The sequence below is a fragment of the Mus caroli genome, unplaced genomic scaffold (assembly GCF_978045245.1).
Source record: "Mus caroli unplaced genomic scaffold, Mus_caroli_1 scaffold_2, whole genome shotgun sequence".
Taxonomy (NCBI): domain Eukaryota; kingdom Metazoa; phylum Chordata; class Mammalia; order Rodentia; family Muridae; genus Mus; species Mus caroli.
This window is the reverse complement of record NW_028227257.1, coordinates 93,692,857-93,710,893: the sequence shown is the minus strand read 5'-3', so window position 1 is coordinate 93,710,893 and position 18,037 is coordinate 93,692,857. Positions and strand designations below refer to the sequence as shown.

Here is an 18,037-nt window from a genome sequence, read left to right as displayed (position 1 = left end):
CAGCTCCAAACTTTGTCTCTGTAACTCCTTCCCTGGGTGTTTTGTTCCCAATTCTAAGAAGGGGCACAGTGTCCACATTTTGGTCTTCATTCTTCTTGAGTTTCATGCATTTAGCAAATTGTCTTATATCTTGGGTATCCTAAGTTTTGGGCTAATATCCACTTATCAGTGAATACATATTGTGTGAGTTCCTTTGTGATTGTGTTACCTCACTCAAGATAATGCCCTCCAGGTCCATTCCTTTGGCTAGGAATTTCATAAATTCATTCTTTTTAATAGCTGAGTAGTACTCCATTGTGTAAATGTACCATAATTTCTGTATCCATTCCTCTGTTGAGGGACATCTGGGTTCTTTCCAGCTTCTGGCTATTATAAATAGGGCTGCTATGAACATAGTGGAGCATGTGTCCTTCTTACCGGTTGGGACATCTTCTGGATAAATGCCCAGGAGAGGTATTGCTGGATCCTCCGGTAGTACTATGTCCAATTTTCTGAGGAACTGCCAGACTGATTTCCAGAGTGGTTGTACAAGCTTGCAATCCCACCAACAATGGAGGAGTGTTCCTCTTTCTCCACATCCTTGCCAGCATCTGCTGTCACCTGAATTTTTGATCTTAGCCATTCTGACATCCTTATCTTTCTCCTATAACTTTTTTTCTTTTTTATTAGGTATTTATTTCATTTACATTTCCAATGCTATCCCAAAAGTCCCTCACACCCTCCCCCACCAACTCCCCCACCCACACACTCCCACTTCTTGGCCCTGTCGTTCAAATTTGCACGACCAATGGTCCTCTCTTTCCACTGATGGCCGAATAGGCTATCTTCTGATACATATGCAGCTAGAGAATTGAGCTCCGGGGGTACTGGTTAATTCATATTTTTGTTGCACCTATTGGGTTGCAGATCCCCCCCAGCTCCTTGGGTACATTCTCTAGCTCCTCCATTGGGGGCCATGTGATCCATCCAATAGCTGACTGTGAGCATCCACTTTTGTGCTTGCTAGGCCCTGGCATAGTCTCACAAGAGACAGCTCTATCAGGGTCCTGTCTGCAAACTCTTTCTGGTGTATGCAATGGTATCTATGTTTGGAGGCTGATTATGAGATGGATCCCTGGGTGTGGCAGTTCTCTAGATGGTCCATTCTTTTGTCTCTGCTCTACTTTTTCTCTGTAACTCCTTCCATGGGTGTTTTGTTCCCAATTCTAAGAAGGGGCAAAGTTTCCATACTTTGGTCTTCATTCTTCTTGAGTTTCATGTGTTTTGCAAATTATATCTTGGGTATTCTAAGATTCTGGGTTAATATCTGCTTATCAGTAAGTACATATCATGTGAGTTCTTTTGTGATTGGGTTACCTCACTCAGGATGATGCCCTCCAGGTCCATCCATTTGCCTAGGAATTTCATAAATTCATTCTTTTTAATAGCTGAATAGTACTCCATTGTGTAAATGTACCACATTTTCTGTATCCATTCCTCTGTTGAGGGACATCTGTTTTTTTTCCAGCTTCTGGCTATTATAAATAAGGCTGCTATGAACATAGTTGAGCATGTGTCCTTACCAGTTGGAACATCTTCTGGATATATGCCCAGGAGAGGTATTGCTGGATCCTCCAGTAGTACTATATCCAGTTTTCTGAGGAACCGCCAGACTGACTTCCAGAGTGGTTGTACAAGCTTGCAATCTCACCAACAATGGAGGAGTGTTCCTCTTTCTCCACATCCTTGCCATCATCTGCTGCCACCTGAATTTTTGATCTTAGCCATTCTGAATGGTGTGAGGTGGAATCTCAGGGTTATTTTGATTTCTATTTCCCTGATGATTAATCTCTTAGCTCTTTATGCTGCTTAATTCCAGGAACAAAACAAATTCACTTCAGATCATGCATTTGCACCACATATATCTTTCCTTGTTAGCTTTTGATGAAAGGTCTACAACCAACGTCTGTATTATGTGAGCTTTTCACAGGCTTGTATTTTCTATGGATCCAAGAAAATAAGATATGTCTTCTGTGTCATTTTACCTCTCCTGGCTGTTGTGGTTGTTTCTGATACACAAAAGTCAACTTTCAGTTGTCTAATTTGTGGGGTCCATTGAGATAGTCATCATCCTGATTATTCTGGTTTTCTATGAATTAAACTTGTTGGTTATTTTTTATCCATGTTCTCTGCATCTGATTTATCCCTGGATTTTATTTAATTTTCTGTGTGATTTTTTTTTTTTGAGATTTAAAAACCTTTGGTGGAGATGGGGAAAATATTATGGGTTTCCATTGTTTGCACCTATGAGGCATGGGAACCATCTTCTATTTTTATCCTTTATGGTGTGGTTGATACAATGCATTTTCACTGCAAATCAAATATAAAACCATGTCATAATTCTAATCTCTGTAATATAGCTTTATGTACTTCTAGATTTATGAAGTAGGAGTTTTCCATGACTGTTCACCTATGTTATAAATTTATTAACCTGTAATATCAAATATTCTTCAGAAAATTTGAAAATAGGACCAGGATAGATGAATCATAGTGTTTTGGAGCATTAATTGCTCCAACAAAATACTCACATAGCACACAACTTGTAACTCCAGGTCCAGTGGATCTGGTGACCTCCTCTCACCTCTCTGGACTCTTCCAGTTGTGTAGTACACATTAAGTTATGTGAGCAAACAAACATACATATAAAATATATAATTGTATACCTTAAATAAAAATAATTCTCTGTTTTGTAGTGTTTGATTCCATTTGAAATGCATTTTATTAATATTTTTCAAACAAATAGGAATGATATGATATACCAATAACAGAAAAACACTTATTTTACAGAACGGAAATGTGCCAATAAAAGGTAAGACTCTAAAACCTGAAAACCAGAGCTATTGAGTTCCATCTTATAGGACACATGGGATTATTTCGATCTTCTTGTATCTGTTGAGGCCTGTTTTCTGACCAATTATATGGTCAAATTTGGAGAAGGTAACATTAAGTGCTAAGAAGAAGGTATGCTCTTTTGTTTTAGGATGAAATGTCCTATAGATATGTGTTAAATTCATTTGATCCATAACTTCTGTTGGTCTCACTGTGTTTCTGTTTAGTTTCTGTTTCCATGATCTGTCCATTGGTGAGAGTATGGTATTGAAGTCTCCCACTATTATTGTGTGAGGTGCAATGTGTGCTTGAGCTTTAGTAAAGTTTCTTTTATGATTATGGGTGCCCTTGTGTTTGAAGCATAAATGTTCATATATGAGAGTTTATCTTGGTAGAATTTTCCTTTGATGACTATGAAGTGTCTGTCCTTCCTTATCTTTTTTGATAACTTTGGTTGAAATTATTCTATATTAGAATGGCTTCCCCACCTTGTTTCTTGGGACCATTTGCTTGGAAATTTTTTTGCAGCCTTTTTCTCTGTGATAGTGTCTAACTTTGTCACTTTGATATGACATCTGTCCAGGATATTCTTGCTTTTATAGTGTCTGGTGAGAAATCTGGTGATATTCTGATAGTTCTGCCTTTATATGTTACTGACCTTTTTCCCTTACTGCTTTTGATATTCATTCTTTGTTTTGTGCATTTGCTGTTTTGATTATTATGTCGAGAGGAATTTCTTTCTGGTCCAGTCTAATTGGTGTTCTGTAGGTTTCTTATATGTTCATGGCCATCTTTATCTTTAGGTTAGGGCAGTTTTCTTCTATAATTTTGTTGAAGATATTTACTGGCCCTTTAAGCTGGAAATCTTCACTCTACTCTATACCTATTATAAGCAATAGAAACCAATGCTACATGTAGGTTTGGTCTTGTCATTGTGTCTTGGATTTCCTGGATATTTTGGGTTAGGAGATTTTTGCATTTTGTGTTTTCTTTGACTGCTGTGTGAATGTTTTCTATGCTATCTTCTTCCCCTGAGATTCTCTCTTCTATCTCTTGTATTCTGTTGGTGATGCTTGCATCTATGATTCCTGATCTGCTTCCTAACTTTTTTTTTTTTATCTCCAGGGCTGTCTCCCTTAGTGATTTCTTTATTGTTTCTATTTCCATTTTTAGATCCTGAATGGTTTTGTTCAGTTCATTCACCTGTTTGATTGTGCTTTCCTGTAATTCTTTAAGGGATTTTTCTGTTTCCTTCTTAAGAGCTTCTACCTGCTTACCTGTGTTTTCTTGTTTCTTTAAGGGAGATATTTATGTCCTTCTTAAAGTCCACTATCATCAAACTGAGAAGTGATTTTAGATCCAATTCTTGCTTTTCAAGAGTGATAGTGTATGCAGTACTTGCTGTGGTGGGAGAACTGGGTTCTGATGATGCCATGTAGCATTGGTTTCTGTTGCTTATGTTATTGCAATTGCCTCTTTTCTTCAGGTTATTTCTAGTGCTACCTGCCCTCTCCATCTCTAACTGGAGGCTGTCCTTCCTGTGATCCTTTTTATGTAAGAAGTCCTCAGAGTCTAGTTGTCTCTGTGGTCCTGTGATTCTGGTATTCTGTTATCCTGAGATCCTGGGTGGATCAGAGCTCCTGGGAGTCAAGCTACTTCTGGGATCCTGAAATCCTGCTGTGACAAAGCTCCTGAAATCCTATGATCCTAGGCATGTTAGAGCACCTGAGAGTTAAGCTTCCTCTAAGTGTTGTGAGACTGGGTGAGGAGCTAGTGCCCAAGGTTTGCTCAGGGCACTGGCTCAGACTAGAAGGAACCTGTGCCAATCACTGGGTTGGGGTTCCTGTGTCGCTGAATCCTGCTTGTCCCAGTAACTCCCAGATTTGGGGCAGATATTGTGGTCTCCTCACCTATGATACTGGACATGTTAGAGCACCTGGGAGTTGAGTTTTTTCTGAATATTATGGGACTGGGTGGGAAGTTAGCATTCAAAGTCTGCTCAGGGCAGAGGCTCAGACTGGAAGAAATACACAGATTTATTAATACTGTAACTTGTATGAAGAAGGAACTTTGCTTGTGGATTAAACTGCTAATCTCATTTGCTCAATGCTATATATAATTATCATTAATTCTTCTTGTGTCTGTCACTTTAATATATTAGATAATCATTAAGTATTTTCTCTCCATTCATCTATTGAAGGACATCTGGGTTCTTTCCAGCTACTGGCTATTATAAATAAGTCTGCTATGAACATAGTGGAGCATGTACCCTTATTACCTGTTGGAGCATCATCTGGGTATATGCCCAAGAGTGGCATTGCTGGTTACTCAGCTATTACTATGTCCAATTTTCTGAGGAACTGCCAAACTGATTTCCAGAGTGGTTGTAACAGCTTGCAATCACACCAGCAATGGAAAAGTGTTTCTCTTTCTCAACATCCTCACCAGCATCTGCTGTCACCTGAGTTTTGGATCTTAGCCATTCTGATTGTTGTGAGGTATAATCTCAGGATTGTTTTGATTTGCATTTCCCTGATGACTAAGGATGCTGAACATTTCTTTAGATGCTTCGCAGCTATTCTGTATTCCTCATTTGAGAATTCATTGTTTAGTTCTGTAAGCCATTTTTTAAATTGGGTTATTTGGTTCTCTGAAGTCTAGCTTCTTAAGTTCTGTGAATATATTGGATATTAGTGCTCTATCAGATTTAGAATTGGTAAAGATCTTTTCCAAATCTGTTGGTTGCCTTTTTGTCATATTAACAGTGTCCTTTGCCTTACAGAAGCTTTGCAATTTTATGAGGTCTATTCCTGATCTTACAGCACAAGAGTATTGATGTTCTGTTCAGGATTTTTTCCCCTGTGCTCAAATGTTCAGGGCTCTTCCCTACTTTCTTCTCCATACGTTTCAGTGTATTTGGTTTTATGTGGAGGTCCTTGATCCACTTTAAATTGAGATTGGGAGGCTGATATAGCTGTCTCCTGAGAGGCTCTGTCAGTGCCTGACAAATACAGAAGTTGATCCTCACAGCCATTCATTGGACTGAGCACAGTGTTCCCAATGAAGGAGCTATAGAAAGTACCCAAGGAGCTGTAGAGGTTTGCAGCCCCATAGGAGGAACAACAATATGAACTCACCAGTACCCCCAGAGTTCCCAGAGACTGAACCACCAACCAAAGAATACACATGGTGGGACTCATGGCTCTATCTGCATATGTAGCAGAGGATGGCCTAGTCAGTCATCAATGGGAGGAGAGGCCTTTGGTCCTGTGAAGGCTCTGACCCTCAGTGTAGGGGAATGCCAGGGCCTGGAAGTGGGAGTGGGTGGGCTGTTGAGCAGGGGAAGGGGGTAGATGATAGGGGGTTTTTGGAGGGAAAACTAGGAAAGGTGATAACATTTGAAACACAAATAAACAAAATATCTAATGAAAAAAAAGAAAATATTTTGTCCATGATCATGACTAGACAGGATTTTTAAAACTTTACCTGTGCTTCATTTAAGGACATTTCCATTGTAAACTGGTTGAAATTATGGATGAGTCACTTCATCAAAAGATATACCTCTATTTTGTTATCCAAATAACTAAAATATACTGCACCATAGAAAATTTTCTGTCATAAATGAACCATACTATATTGGCCTTCTTTTTGAAAAATCTTTATTTTTAAAATATAAATACTCATTTCCCAAAATACACTCTACAGAATTCAAATTGTATCTTTTTATAATGTGTTGAGATTTTCTTGATGGGATTTATTTTTTTGGAAACATGTGTGAGGAAATGATTCCTGAAGGCTGTATGTCACAGAACCTGGAAAGCCTCATGCCTGCTATATAAAGGAATTTTAAAATGTGGATTTCTTCGTCTCTCTCTAAAGAAAAGTTAAATATTGAATAGTTTTCTATACTTTATTAATTCTTGACAAAGTTCCCTGAGAAATGAAAATCAGGAAAAAAAAAAAGAAATTATTTCAGATTACAATTCCAGCAGTCAGGGATACAGTGTATCATAGTGTGAAGGAGTTCTGCTAGCAGAAGCAGAGAGTGAGAGTGGTGGTCATAGAATATATCCACAGTCAAGTGGCAACAGTGATTAATGTTAGTGCTCAATTCCTCTTCTCAGTTTTACTAAGTCCAGGATTTCTTCAATGAAATAGTGCCTCAAATCTTGCATAACTTCTTCCATATCTTCTGTCCAGCATTCTTTACATCCTTGTTCCTCAAGCTGTAGATCAAGGGATTCAACATGGGGATAATCATGGTATAAAAGATGGATGCCAACTTGTCAGTGTCAAAAGAGTGACTATAATTAGGCTGCAAATACATAGATATCAAAGTCCCATAGAAGACGATGACCACAGTCATGTGTGATCCACAAGTTGCAAAAGCCTTGCGCCTGCCCTCAGTAGAGTTCATCCTCAGAATGGTTATGAGGATGAGGAGGTAAGACACAAGGACAACCAGAAGAGAACAAATCAAATCAAAAATGGCAAATACTAAAATTATCAACTGAATTTCATGAGTGTTTGAACAGAGCAATGGTATCAAAGGGATGCAGTCACAGAAAAAATGATTGATTATATTGTAGCTGCAGAATGAAAGCCTGAACATCTTTAAAGTAATTATAAGAGACAGAAACAAACCATATAGATAAGCGATTACTATTAGGAGCCAACATTTCTTCTTTGACATGATGACATTGTAGAGCAGAGGGTTACAGATGGCCACATAGCGGTCATAGGACATGGCAGACAAAATAAAAAGCTCACAGGTAATGAACAAAAGAAAGCAAGCTAGCTGAATAGCACAAAGATAATAGGATATTGTATTTTGGTTCACAACAAAATTTTCTAACATTTTAGGTCCTACAGCTGTAGAATAACCAAGATCAGTGACAGCCAAGTGTTTGAGAAAGAAGTACATGGGTGTTTGCAGTCGAGAATCCACTATTGTGAGTATGATCATGCCCATATTTCCCATTAATGAGATCAGATAGATGATGAGGAACAGTCCAAACAATGGACCCTTCAGCTCAGGCTGATTAGTGATGCCTATAAGGATGAAATCTTTCACGTCTGTGAGGTTCTGTCTCTCCATGCAGTCATATTACTAAATTAATTCTGGGTAGGAACAGTTAAATCAATTTTTAATGTCATCATAAGGTGATTTCTGTAATGCAATTTTGTCATATACATGGTACATTGAAACTATCTAATAGTTATTTCAAAATAGATACAGTTTACAAATATATGTGTGTGTGTGTGCGTGTATGTATACATACACACACACATATATATACACACACACACACACAAACACTCAAAAGTATATATGAAGAAAGTAAACTGTGAAATCTGATGATTTCACTGATATGAAATATAGTTCAATGGCTCAACTTGGAGAGAAATTGAATTATACATAAACTTGTTAAGACAAGAAAGCTTGTACATGACCTGCTCTAGAAAACTTCTAGCTCCAAACAATTATTGTATCAATAACAATTGCTTTCACTATTAAAAACTGTGACATAGATTAAATAAAAGATGAACAGATGTACTTTACTGGTTCATGCACACACACACACATATAGTAGAATAAAAGAAGATGTAAATATAGTACCATATTATGTAAAAGCAGTAAATACTCTTTTTTCCTTAATTTCTTTTATTATTTAAATGCATTTTATACATTGAACATATTAATAATATTGAGTGCTTTGAGAATCAAATAATACATACAAAATTTATTCAACTTTTCTATTCATATCGTTTCATACCCTAAACATATCATTAATGAATATTTAATACTATCCATAACTGAGGATTCTATATCTAATGTTGAATACTAAAGTGGTTCAAAACATACAAAGTATTCTTTGGGAGCTAAGAACAGTAAAAGAGCATATGATATTTAAAATGAATCATTAAGAAATATATTCAAAAACCTTTATTTGATACCACCTGACATGGTGAAAGAGTATTTAAAATGCATTATGTAACTGTGTACATTGTCTAACAATAAGTTTACTTTAAAAACTTTATCAGTGCTTCTAGGAGATAAATTGTTTTATCACTAAGTATATTTTAAAATTTTCAAAATAGCAAAAACTTTTTGAAGTTAAACATTAAGAAAATGCTAATTTCAAGCACAGTGAGAAAAATTATCAATACTTCCATGATGTTTGTAGAACATGATTTTAATATTTCAACTGTTAATATTCAACAAACAGAATAAATATTTTAAGATATATTTCATTGTTATATCTCCCTTTTCATTTCTGATTTTATTAATTTCAATATTGTCTCTGTGCCCTCTGGTTAGTCTGTCTAAGGGTTTATCTATTTTGTTGATTTTCTCAAAGAACAAGCTCCTGGTTTTTGTTGATTCTTTGTATAGTTCTTTTTGTTTCTATTTGGTTGATTTCAGCCCTGAGTTTGACTATTTCCTGGGGTCTACTCCTCATGGGTGTATTTACCTCTTTTTGTTGTAGAGCTTTCAGGTGTGCTGTCAAGCAGTAACTACTCTTAGCTGCTGCATCATTTCCACATCCCCATAATTCACCAATTTAAAATAACAATATGAACTAAACAGAACCCCCAGAGCTCTATGGGACTAAACCACCAATCAAAGAAAACACATGGAGGGACTTGTGTCTCTAACTGCACATGTAGCAGAGGATGGCCTAGTCTGTCATCAATGGGAGGAGAGGCCCTTGGTCTTGTGAAGGTTCTATGCCCCAGTATAAAGGAATGCCCGGGCCAGGAAGCAGGAGGGGGTGGGTTGGGGAGCAGGGGTAGGGGTAGGGGATAGTAGATTTTCTGAGAGGAAACTAGGAAAGGGGATAACATTTGAAATGTAAATAAAGAAAATATCTAATTAAAAGGGGAAAAAAAGAAGTATGTGATGAGATACAGCTCAGTAGCATTCACCAATATCTGGGTTAGTTTCCTAGTATTTTCTAAAATATGTAATACATTCCTATAATTCTATTATCTGGCAGTAGAAACAGGGAGAATCAGAAGCTCAAGGATATAATCAACTACCAAGCAAATCTGAGGCAAGCCTGAGTTCTAGGAGACCATGTGTCAAAAGAATGAAAAACAGAAAAACATAAAGTTCCCTAAATTTCTTATACCTACATCTGGTACAGTTGAAAGTGCAAATATTCTTGATAAATATTTTGCTTTGGAAATATAATTTTTATTTTTCAGTTGTAAAATGATGCTTAAATAAATAATGAGTTCAATAGGTCATAACGCATGCAAAATCTTCCCCTCTCTACCTCATTCTACTGACAGGACATGACTAAAACTAAACAAGACAATTCAATATCTAGATGAATCATATCATTTTACTATATATGTACATATCTGTGAATCTTGTTACATATAAATTACACTTAATTAATTTGAATATATGTTTACAGTGTCTACCAAGGTGCTGTTCCAGTGAGATAGTGAATTTAAAATATATGAGGTTAAAACATTACATAACGTATTCAGTAACTGGAACAACAAATAGATGTTTCTTTACATCATTTTTCAGTTTAGTGTAACAAGGCTCATTGCTTTGTCACCCAGAAATACCATCACTGAATATCTTTATGCTAATACTTACCATGAAATATTTCCATCAAAGTTCATTGTAAAATGATAATTTTAACCTAACAATAAAATGTGGTCTTTAATGCCATTTCACATACAGATATACACACACACACATTCACATACATATATACACAATCAATAAAAAATAACTGTTGCCTCAACAACAGATAAGGAAATCTCACTCACAGATTAACGTGCTAAATAAGAACATCACAGAAGAGTTATAATACCCCAAACATCTTAATATGTGCAAGCACATAAAATAATTTACTCACATGTTTCGTTTCTGAGTTTAAAATTTAGAATTTCTTTACTTGTATTTCACTTCCCCTCTTACTTTAGAATGTATTAACTATAAAGTAAATGTATGTAAAATATATTTTCTAAGTAAATATTTGCAATTAATTTCGTGTTGCAAATATATGTATGAACATGTTATCTCTAACCAACAGAGAAAATATAAGGAAAGGAAAGGGCCTGTAATTACTGTTACTCAAATGTGATGGTGAAGGAGTTACAGAAAACAAATCAGAAATAGTCTCCTATATTATATGACAAAACCAGATCAGAGTGCAGTTGTTCCTGTGGGTTATGATGGCAAGGAACAACTCAAGTAGCTTTTACCTGTCTTACTTGTAAGAAAACACTGCTCTTCATTCTCCCGTGTGCTTCTTTTATTGCATTCCCTGGGATGGTTTATGAATTATGTTTGAATTTTAGAAATAATCCCTGTGGGGTTGTAAGCTATTTGTTGAGTATCCCTAAAGCATTGTCATGCATACTGATTTACTTAAAGGTTGTTCATTAATTAACAGGAAAAAACTGCCTATATGTTTGAATTATGTATTAAGTAAAGGAATTGGTAAACTTACTTCTGGGCTCTAATTTAAAATATTGCCATTTTGCTCTCAAAGAGATATTCTGATATCCCCTGTAGTGGTATTAAAATAGCTAAAAAGTTGAAACAAATAGTCATTAATGAATGAGTGGACACAGTGCAAGCCCATTACCCAATAGTACCATGAAACTCTAATCCATGGCAGGAAATTATAGGAATCAACCACAGGACAAATACTACCAAGTCAAAACACATCTAAAATACTTAAAATACTTAAATGAAGTGACTGCATTAATCATACTAAAATAAATTTATAAAAGTATTGGAGTTATAGGGCATGCTATTAGTTTTTATTTATTTACATTTTTAGAAGGGAGAGGAAATGAAAGTGTATGTAATCTTTGATAGCTCCAACTGTCCAGTGCAATCCTAAAACAGAGTTTTAGGCTCCCATAAAGAAAAAGTATGTAATCTTAAAACTTTCTGAGTTAGAGGCATGTCCTCCACTTGCTTACAATTATCAATGACTAGTTGAAGAACAGATTTCTCTGTTGAGAAATCTGGTGTAATTCTTATAGGCCTGCCTTTATATGTTACTTGACCTTTCTCCCTTATTGTTTTAAATATTCTTTGGTGCATTTGCTGTTTTGATTTATGTGATGGGAGGAATTTCTCAGTGTTGAGCTATGTTTCTGCCTTGTTTACAGTCCTCTCTGTTTAGGATCTAAAGGGCACTTGTATTCTAAGATTTTCATCCAAAACCCAGTTTTTGGATGTATGAAGATTCTTTGTCCTAAAAGTATATTTTTATTACTTTCTGTATATTTTGATTTTGAAAACAAGGAATATGCATTCATAAAAATAAAGTTATATATGTATATACATGTGTATATATGATACATACAAATATATTTTGTATACATATGATTTCAGGGCTAGACACTTGGTACAGTATAACCAAACAAGAGCCTATTACTTGGAAAAGAGTGTTCTATGTTTCCCATTTCATCATTCCTTAGTTTTTGTTTTTATTTTTTGTCTATGCTTAAGGTTCTTTGACCTTCCCCATTGCCATGTTAGCATGTTAGCTTTTCTATTGATATTCAGTGACTTTCTTTATTAATTTATTATTTTATTTTTATTTATTCTTATATAATACATGCCCTCCTCAGCCTCCTCTCCCTGTACTCCTCCCACTTCCCCCAGCCTCCCTTCTCTCCACTCCTCCTAGTACCCTCTTTCACCCCTCTCCTGAGATTTACTGCTCCTCTGCTTCCCTTCAGAAAATAGAAAGCCTCCCAGTGGCATGAATAGAATACAACACAGCAAGATGCAGTAAGACTAGACACAAGTCTTCACATCAAGGCTAGACAAGGAAACCAACTAAGAGGCTAAGAGTCCCAGTAGCAGCAAAAAAGTCACAGACACTACTACTGTTAGAAGTCCCACATAAATCCCAAGCTGAACAACCACAGCAGATATGCAGAGGACCTACTGCAGGCCTTTCGAGGCTCAATGATTGTAGCTTCATTCTTTGTGAACCCCTCTATGTCCTGCTTTGTTGATTCTCTGGGTCATGTTCTCTTGGTATCATTGACTGCTCTGGATCTTACAATTCACCTCCTCCCTCTTCTGTGGTGTTCTCTGAGCTCTTACTAGTGTTTGGGTGTAATGCTCTGTATCTGCCTCCATCAGGTTCCAGAGCAAGCCTATCTCATTGCAATTGGGCTAGGACCTATCTGGGAGTATAAGAGAAAAGAGAATAGCATACTACAATTAAGGATCATTTAATTGATATTTTTCCCAGTCTGATTTGGTTCTACCCTAGGTTTTTATCCATTTAGCTCCTAGTTGCTTGTCATCCAGGCAATTTATGACATGGGTTGTGTCTCATAGCTTGGGCCTCAAGTTAAATTGATCATTTATTGACCACTCCCACAAGTTCTGAGCCATCATTACTCCATCATATCTTGCAGGCAGAAAAAAATGTTGGTAAATGGGTTACTGTTCCAGTTTCATCACTAGGACTTATAGCAGATGACTAGTACATGCTCTGTATCCTTTATATTTAGTCTTTTTTTTTTTTTTCAGTCTAGTCCTTATCCCCCTCGTGGTCCACCCTACTGCAGTTCATCATCTCATTCCTCCTCCCCTATCTCCATGAGTATGTCCCCACCCCACCCCACCTTAACCCTTGCCCCCCACAAGTCCTCCCTACTCCCTGGGGCCTCAAATCTCTAACAGCTTAAGTGAATCTTCGATCACTGAGTCCAGACCTCGCAGTCTTCTAATATATATGTGTCAATGGCTTTGTACTAGCTAGTGTACACTGTCTGGTTGGTGGCTCAGTGCCTAAGATATCACTGGGGTCCAGGTTAGTTGAAATTGTTGGTCTCCCTATGGGGTTGCCCTCCTCCTCAGCTTCTCTCAGTTTTTCCCTAATTCAACAACAGAGGTCCCTGACTTCAGTCCATTAGTTGGATATAAATATATGCATCTTACCCTTTCAGCTGTGTGCTGGGCCTCTCAGAGAACAACCATGCTAGTCTTCTGCCTGTAAGCATACCATAGCATCAATAATAGTGTCAGGCTTTGGAGCCTTCCCTTGAGCTGAATCCCAATTTGAGCCTGTCACTGGACCTCCTTCCCCTAAATCTCGCCTCAATTTTTGTCCCTGTGGTTCTTTTAGACAGAAACAATTATGAGTCAGAGTTTTTGAGTGTGGGATGGCAACCCCATCCCTCCCTTGATACCCTGTCTTTCTACTGGATCTGAAGTCTACAAGTTCCCTTGCCCTACTGTTGGTCATTTCATCTAAGGTTCCTCCATCTGAATCATGAGAGTCTCTCACCTACCAGGTCTCTGGCACACTCTAGAGCCACCACACACACACACACACACACACACACACACACACACACACACACACAGACACTTCCTAGCTCCCAAGGTTGCATATTTCCATTCATTCTACTGGCCCTCAAGACTTCACTCCTGTGATCTCCCCCATACCTGATCATGTTTCTCTTTACACCTCTTCCTCCCCTCTCCCACCCAGGCCCCTCTCTCCCTCTGCACCCCCATTATAGCTTTCTTCTCCTTCATAATTTGAATTGTATCATCTCACTTGGGACCTTTGGCCACTTAACCGTGAGTTCTATTGATTGTATACTGGGTATTCTGTACTTTTTGACTAATATCTACTTATTAGTGAGTACATACTGTTCATGTCTTTTGGGTCTGAATTTTCTCACTCAGGATGATGTTTTCTAATTTGCCTTCAAAACTTGTGATGTCCTAATTGTTCATAGCTAAATAGTATTCCACTGTGTAAATGAACCACATTTTCTGTATCAATTCTTCTGTTGTGGGGTATCTGGATTGTTTCCAGCTCCTGGCTATCACAAATAAGGCTTCTATGACTATAGTGGTACATGTGCCCCTGTGACATGGTCAGGCATCTTTTGGGAATATGACCCCAAGTTGGGTCTTCAAGTTGATCTATTTCCAATTTTCTGAGGAACTTCTAGATTGATTTCCAGAGTGGTTGTACCAGTGTGTAATCCCACCAGCAATGGAGGAGTCTTCCTATCTCTCCAAATCCTTGACAACATGTGATGTCATCTGAGCTTTTGATCTTAGCCATTCTGGTGTAAAGTGGAATCCTAGGGTTGTTTTGATTTGGATTTCCCTGATGACTAAGGACTTTGAACATTTTTCTTTAATTTCTTTTTTTATTAGGTATTTTCCTCGTTTACATTTTCAATGCTATCCCAAAAGTTCCCCATACCCACCCCCCTAATCCCCTACCAACCCACTCCCCCTTTTTGGCCCTGGGGTTCCCCTATACTGGGGCATATAAAGTTTGAACATTTTTGTAAGTGCTTCTCAGCCATTCCAGATTCTTCTGTTGTGAATTCTCCATTTAGTTCTATACCCCATTTTTAAAATTGGATTGTTTGGTTTTTTTTGGAGGTCAGCTTCTTGAGTTCTTTATATATTTTGGATATAGCCATCTATCATATGTGGGGTTAGTGAAGATTTTTTTCCCCAGGCTCTATGTTGCAGATGTTTCCTGTTGACTATATCCTTTGCCATACATAAGTTTTTCAGTTTTGCGAAGTCCCATTTATCAAGTCTTAATTTTAGAGCCTGAGTCATGGGCATTCTGTATAGGAAATCTGCAAACACACACCCCCACACCATGCCAATGAGTTCGAGGATCTTTTCTACTATCTCTTCTATTAGATTCAGTGTATCTGGTTTGATGTTGAAGTCTTTGATTCACTTGGGCTTGAGCTTTGGTAAAAATAAGAAATATGGTTCTATTTTCATTTTTCTACATATTGACAACCAGTTAGATCAGCACCATTTATTGAAGATGCTTCCTCTTGTCCATTGTATATTTTTGGCTTCTTTGTCAAAGATCAAATGTCCATAAGTGTGTGCTTTTTTATTAGATATTTTCTTTATTTACATTTCAAATGTTATCCCCTTTCCTAGTTTCCCCTCTGAAAATCCCCTATCCTCTCCTCCCTCCCCCTGCTCCCCAACCCATCCACTCCCATTTCCTTGCATTGGCATTTCCCTACACTGGGGCTCAGAGCCTTCACAGGACCAAAGGTCTCTCCATCCATTGATAACCAACTAGGCCAACCTCTGCTACATATGCAGCTAGAGCCACGAGTCCTGCCATGTGTTTTCTTTGATTGGTGGTTTAGTCCCAGGGAACTCTGGGCAGCCTGATATAGCTGTCTCCTGAGAGGGTCTGCCAGTGCCTGACTAATACAGAAGTGGATGCTCACAGTCATCCCTTAGATGGAGCACATTGTCCCCAATGAAAAATCTAGAAAATGTACCCAAGGAGCTGAAGGAGTTTGCAGCACCCTAAGAGAAACAACAATATGAACTAACAAGTGTGTGGTTTTATTTCTGGGTCTTCAATTTTAGTTTATTGATCAATCTGTCTCTGTATCAATCCCATGCAGTTTTTATCACTATTTCTCTGTAGTATAACTTGAGATCAGGAGTGGTAATTACCACAGAAGTTCTTTTATTGTTAAGAATTGTTTTCCCTATCCTGGGTTTTTATTTGTTTTTTCTTTATAAATTTGAGAATTTATCTGTCATATCTTTGAACAATTGTGTTGGAATTTTGATGAGGATTCCATTAAATCTATAGATTACCTTTGGTAGGATGGCCATTTTTACTATGTTAATCCTACCAATCCATGAGCATGGGAAATCTCTCCATTTTCTGAGGTCTTCTTTGATTTCTTCAGAAACTTAAAGTTCTTCTCATATAGATCTTTCACCAGTTTGGTTAGAGTTACCCCAAGATATTTTATATTATTACTGACTATTGTTAAGGGTAATGTTTTCCTACTTTCTTTCTCAGCCCATTTATCATTTGTATAAAGGAAGACTACTGAATTGTTTGAGTTTATTTTATATCTGGCCACTTTGGTAAAGTTGTTTATCAGTTGTAGTTCTCTGGTAGAAACTTTGGTGTACTTTATGCATACTAAAGTATTATCTGCAAATATGATACCTGGAGTTCTTCTTTGCTAATTTGTATCCCTCCACTTCCTTTTGTTGTCTTAACACTCTAGGTAGAACTTCGAGTACTGTATTGAATACATATAGGGAGACTGGGCATCCTTTTCTTGTCCTTGATTTCAGAGGAATTGCTTCAAGTATCTCTCCAGTTAATTTGATAATGGTTGTTAGTTTGCTGTATACTGCTTTTATTATGTTTACGTATGGACTTTGATTCCTGATCTCTTCAATACTCTTACAATAAAGGGGTATTATATTTTGTCAAAGGCTTTTTCAGCATCTAATAAGATGATGATGTAATCTTTTTTGACCCGTCCAGCAGGTCCAGTTATTCGAGGGTCTCGAGGGGACCTTCTCCTAAGAACCAAATGGGGGGGGGGGGTTGGAGAGATGGACACCAAGTACAAGAACGACATGGAAGCAGTCTGAGTAGCATCAAGGTCTCTCTATTTATCAAGGCTCAAAGCTTAAATGCACAAGCAAAAGGGGTAGTACTTCTCAGCAGGAGGAATGGGGGAGCAGGAAATGCACAAGCAAAGGAGGAAGTACTTATCAGCAGGAGGGATGGGGCAGCAGAAATTTTTCTTTTGGCAACTACACTGGGAAGCAGGAACTTGGTGGTATCAGGGTACATCTTGTGGTCATGACATCTGGAGCTGACTTAGGGCTGGAACATTCTGTGGTTGTTCTCGACACGGTGCATCGGTGGTTCGCTTTTGACCTCCTTTACTTCTCGGGGGGAGAGGCCCAATTCGGAGATCAAGACAATAGAGTTGTCTTAATAGCTCCCAACATTTTTTAATTTGAGTTTGTTTATATAGTGCATTATGTTAATGCATTTTCATATATTGAACCAACCTTGCATCCCTGGAATGCAGCCTAATTGATTATGGTGAATGATGATCGTTTGATATGTCCTTGGATTTCGTTTGCTAGAATTGTATTTAGTATTTTTGCTCAGGTATTCAGAAGAAAAATTGGTTTGAAGTGCTGTTTCTTTGTTTGGTCTTTGTGTGTGGTTTAGGTATCAGAGTATCTGTAGCTTCATAGAATGCATTAGGGAATGTTCCTTCTGTTTATATTTTGTGGAATAGTTTGAGGAGTGTTGGTATTAGCTCTTTTTTGAAGGTCTAGTAAATTCTGCACTAAAGCCATCTGGCCCTG

The 18,037-nt window shown here is 37.5% G+C and overlaps 1 protein-coding gene across 1 annotated transcript; it reads right to left on the bottom strand.

Moving 5' to 3' along the window:
- Positions 1–7,030: 7,030 nt before the first annotated feature.
- Positions 7,031–7,966, bottom strand: LOC110289713 (olfactory receptor 8K3-like). Its single transcript, XM_021156068.1, has one exon. The coding sequence runs from the start codon at positions 7,964–7,966 to the stop codon at positions 7,031–7,033; it is 936 nt and encodes a 311-aa protein (XP_021011727.1).
- Between the last annotated feature and the right edge of the window lie 10,071 nt (positions 7,967–18,037).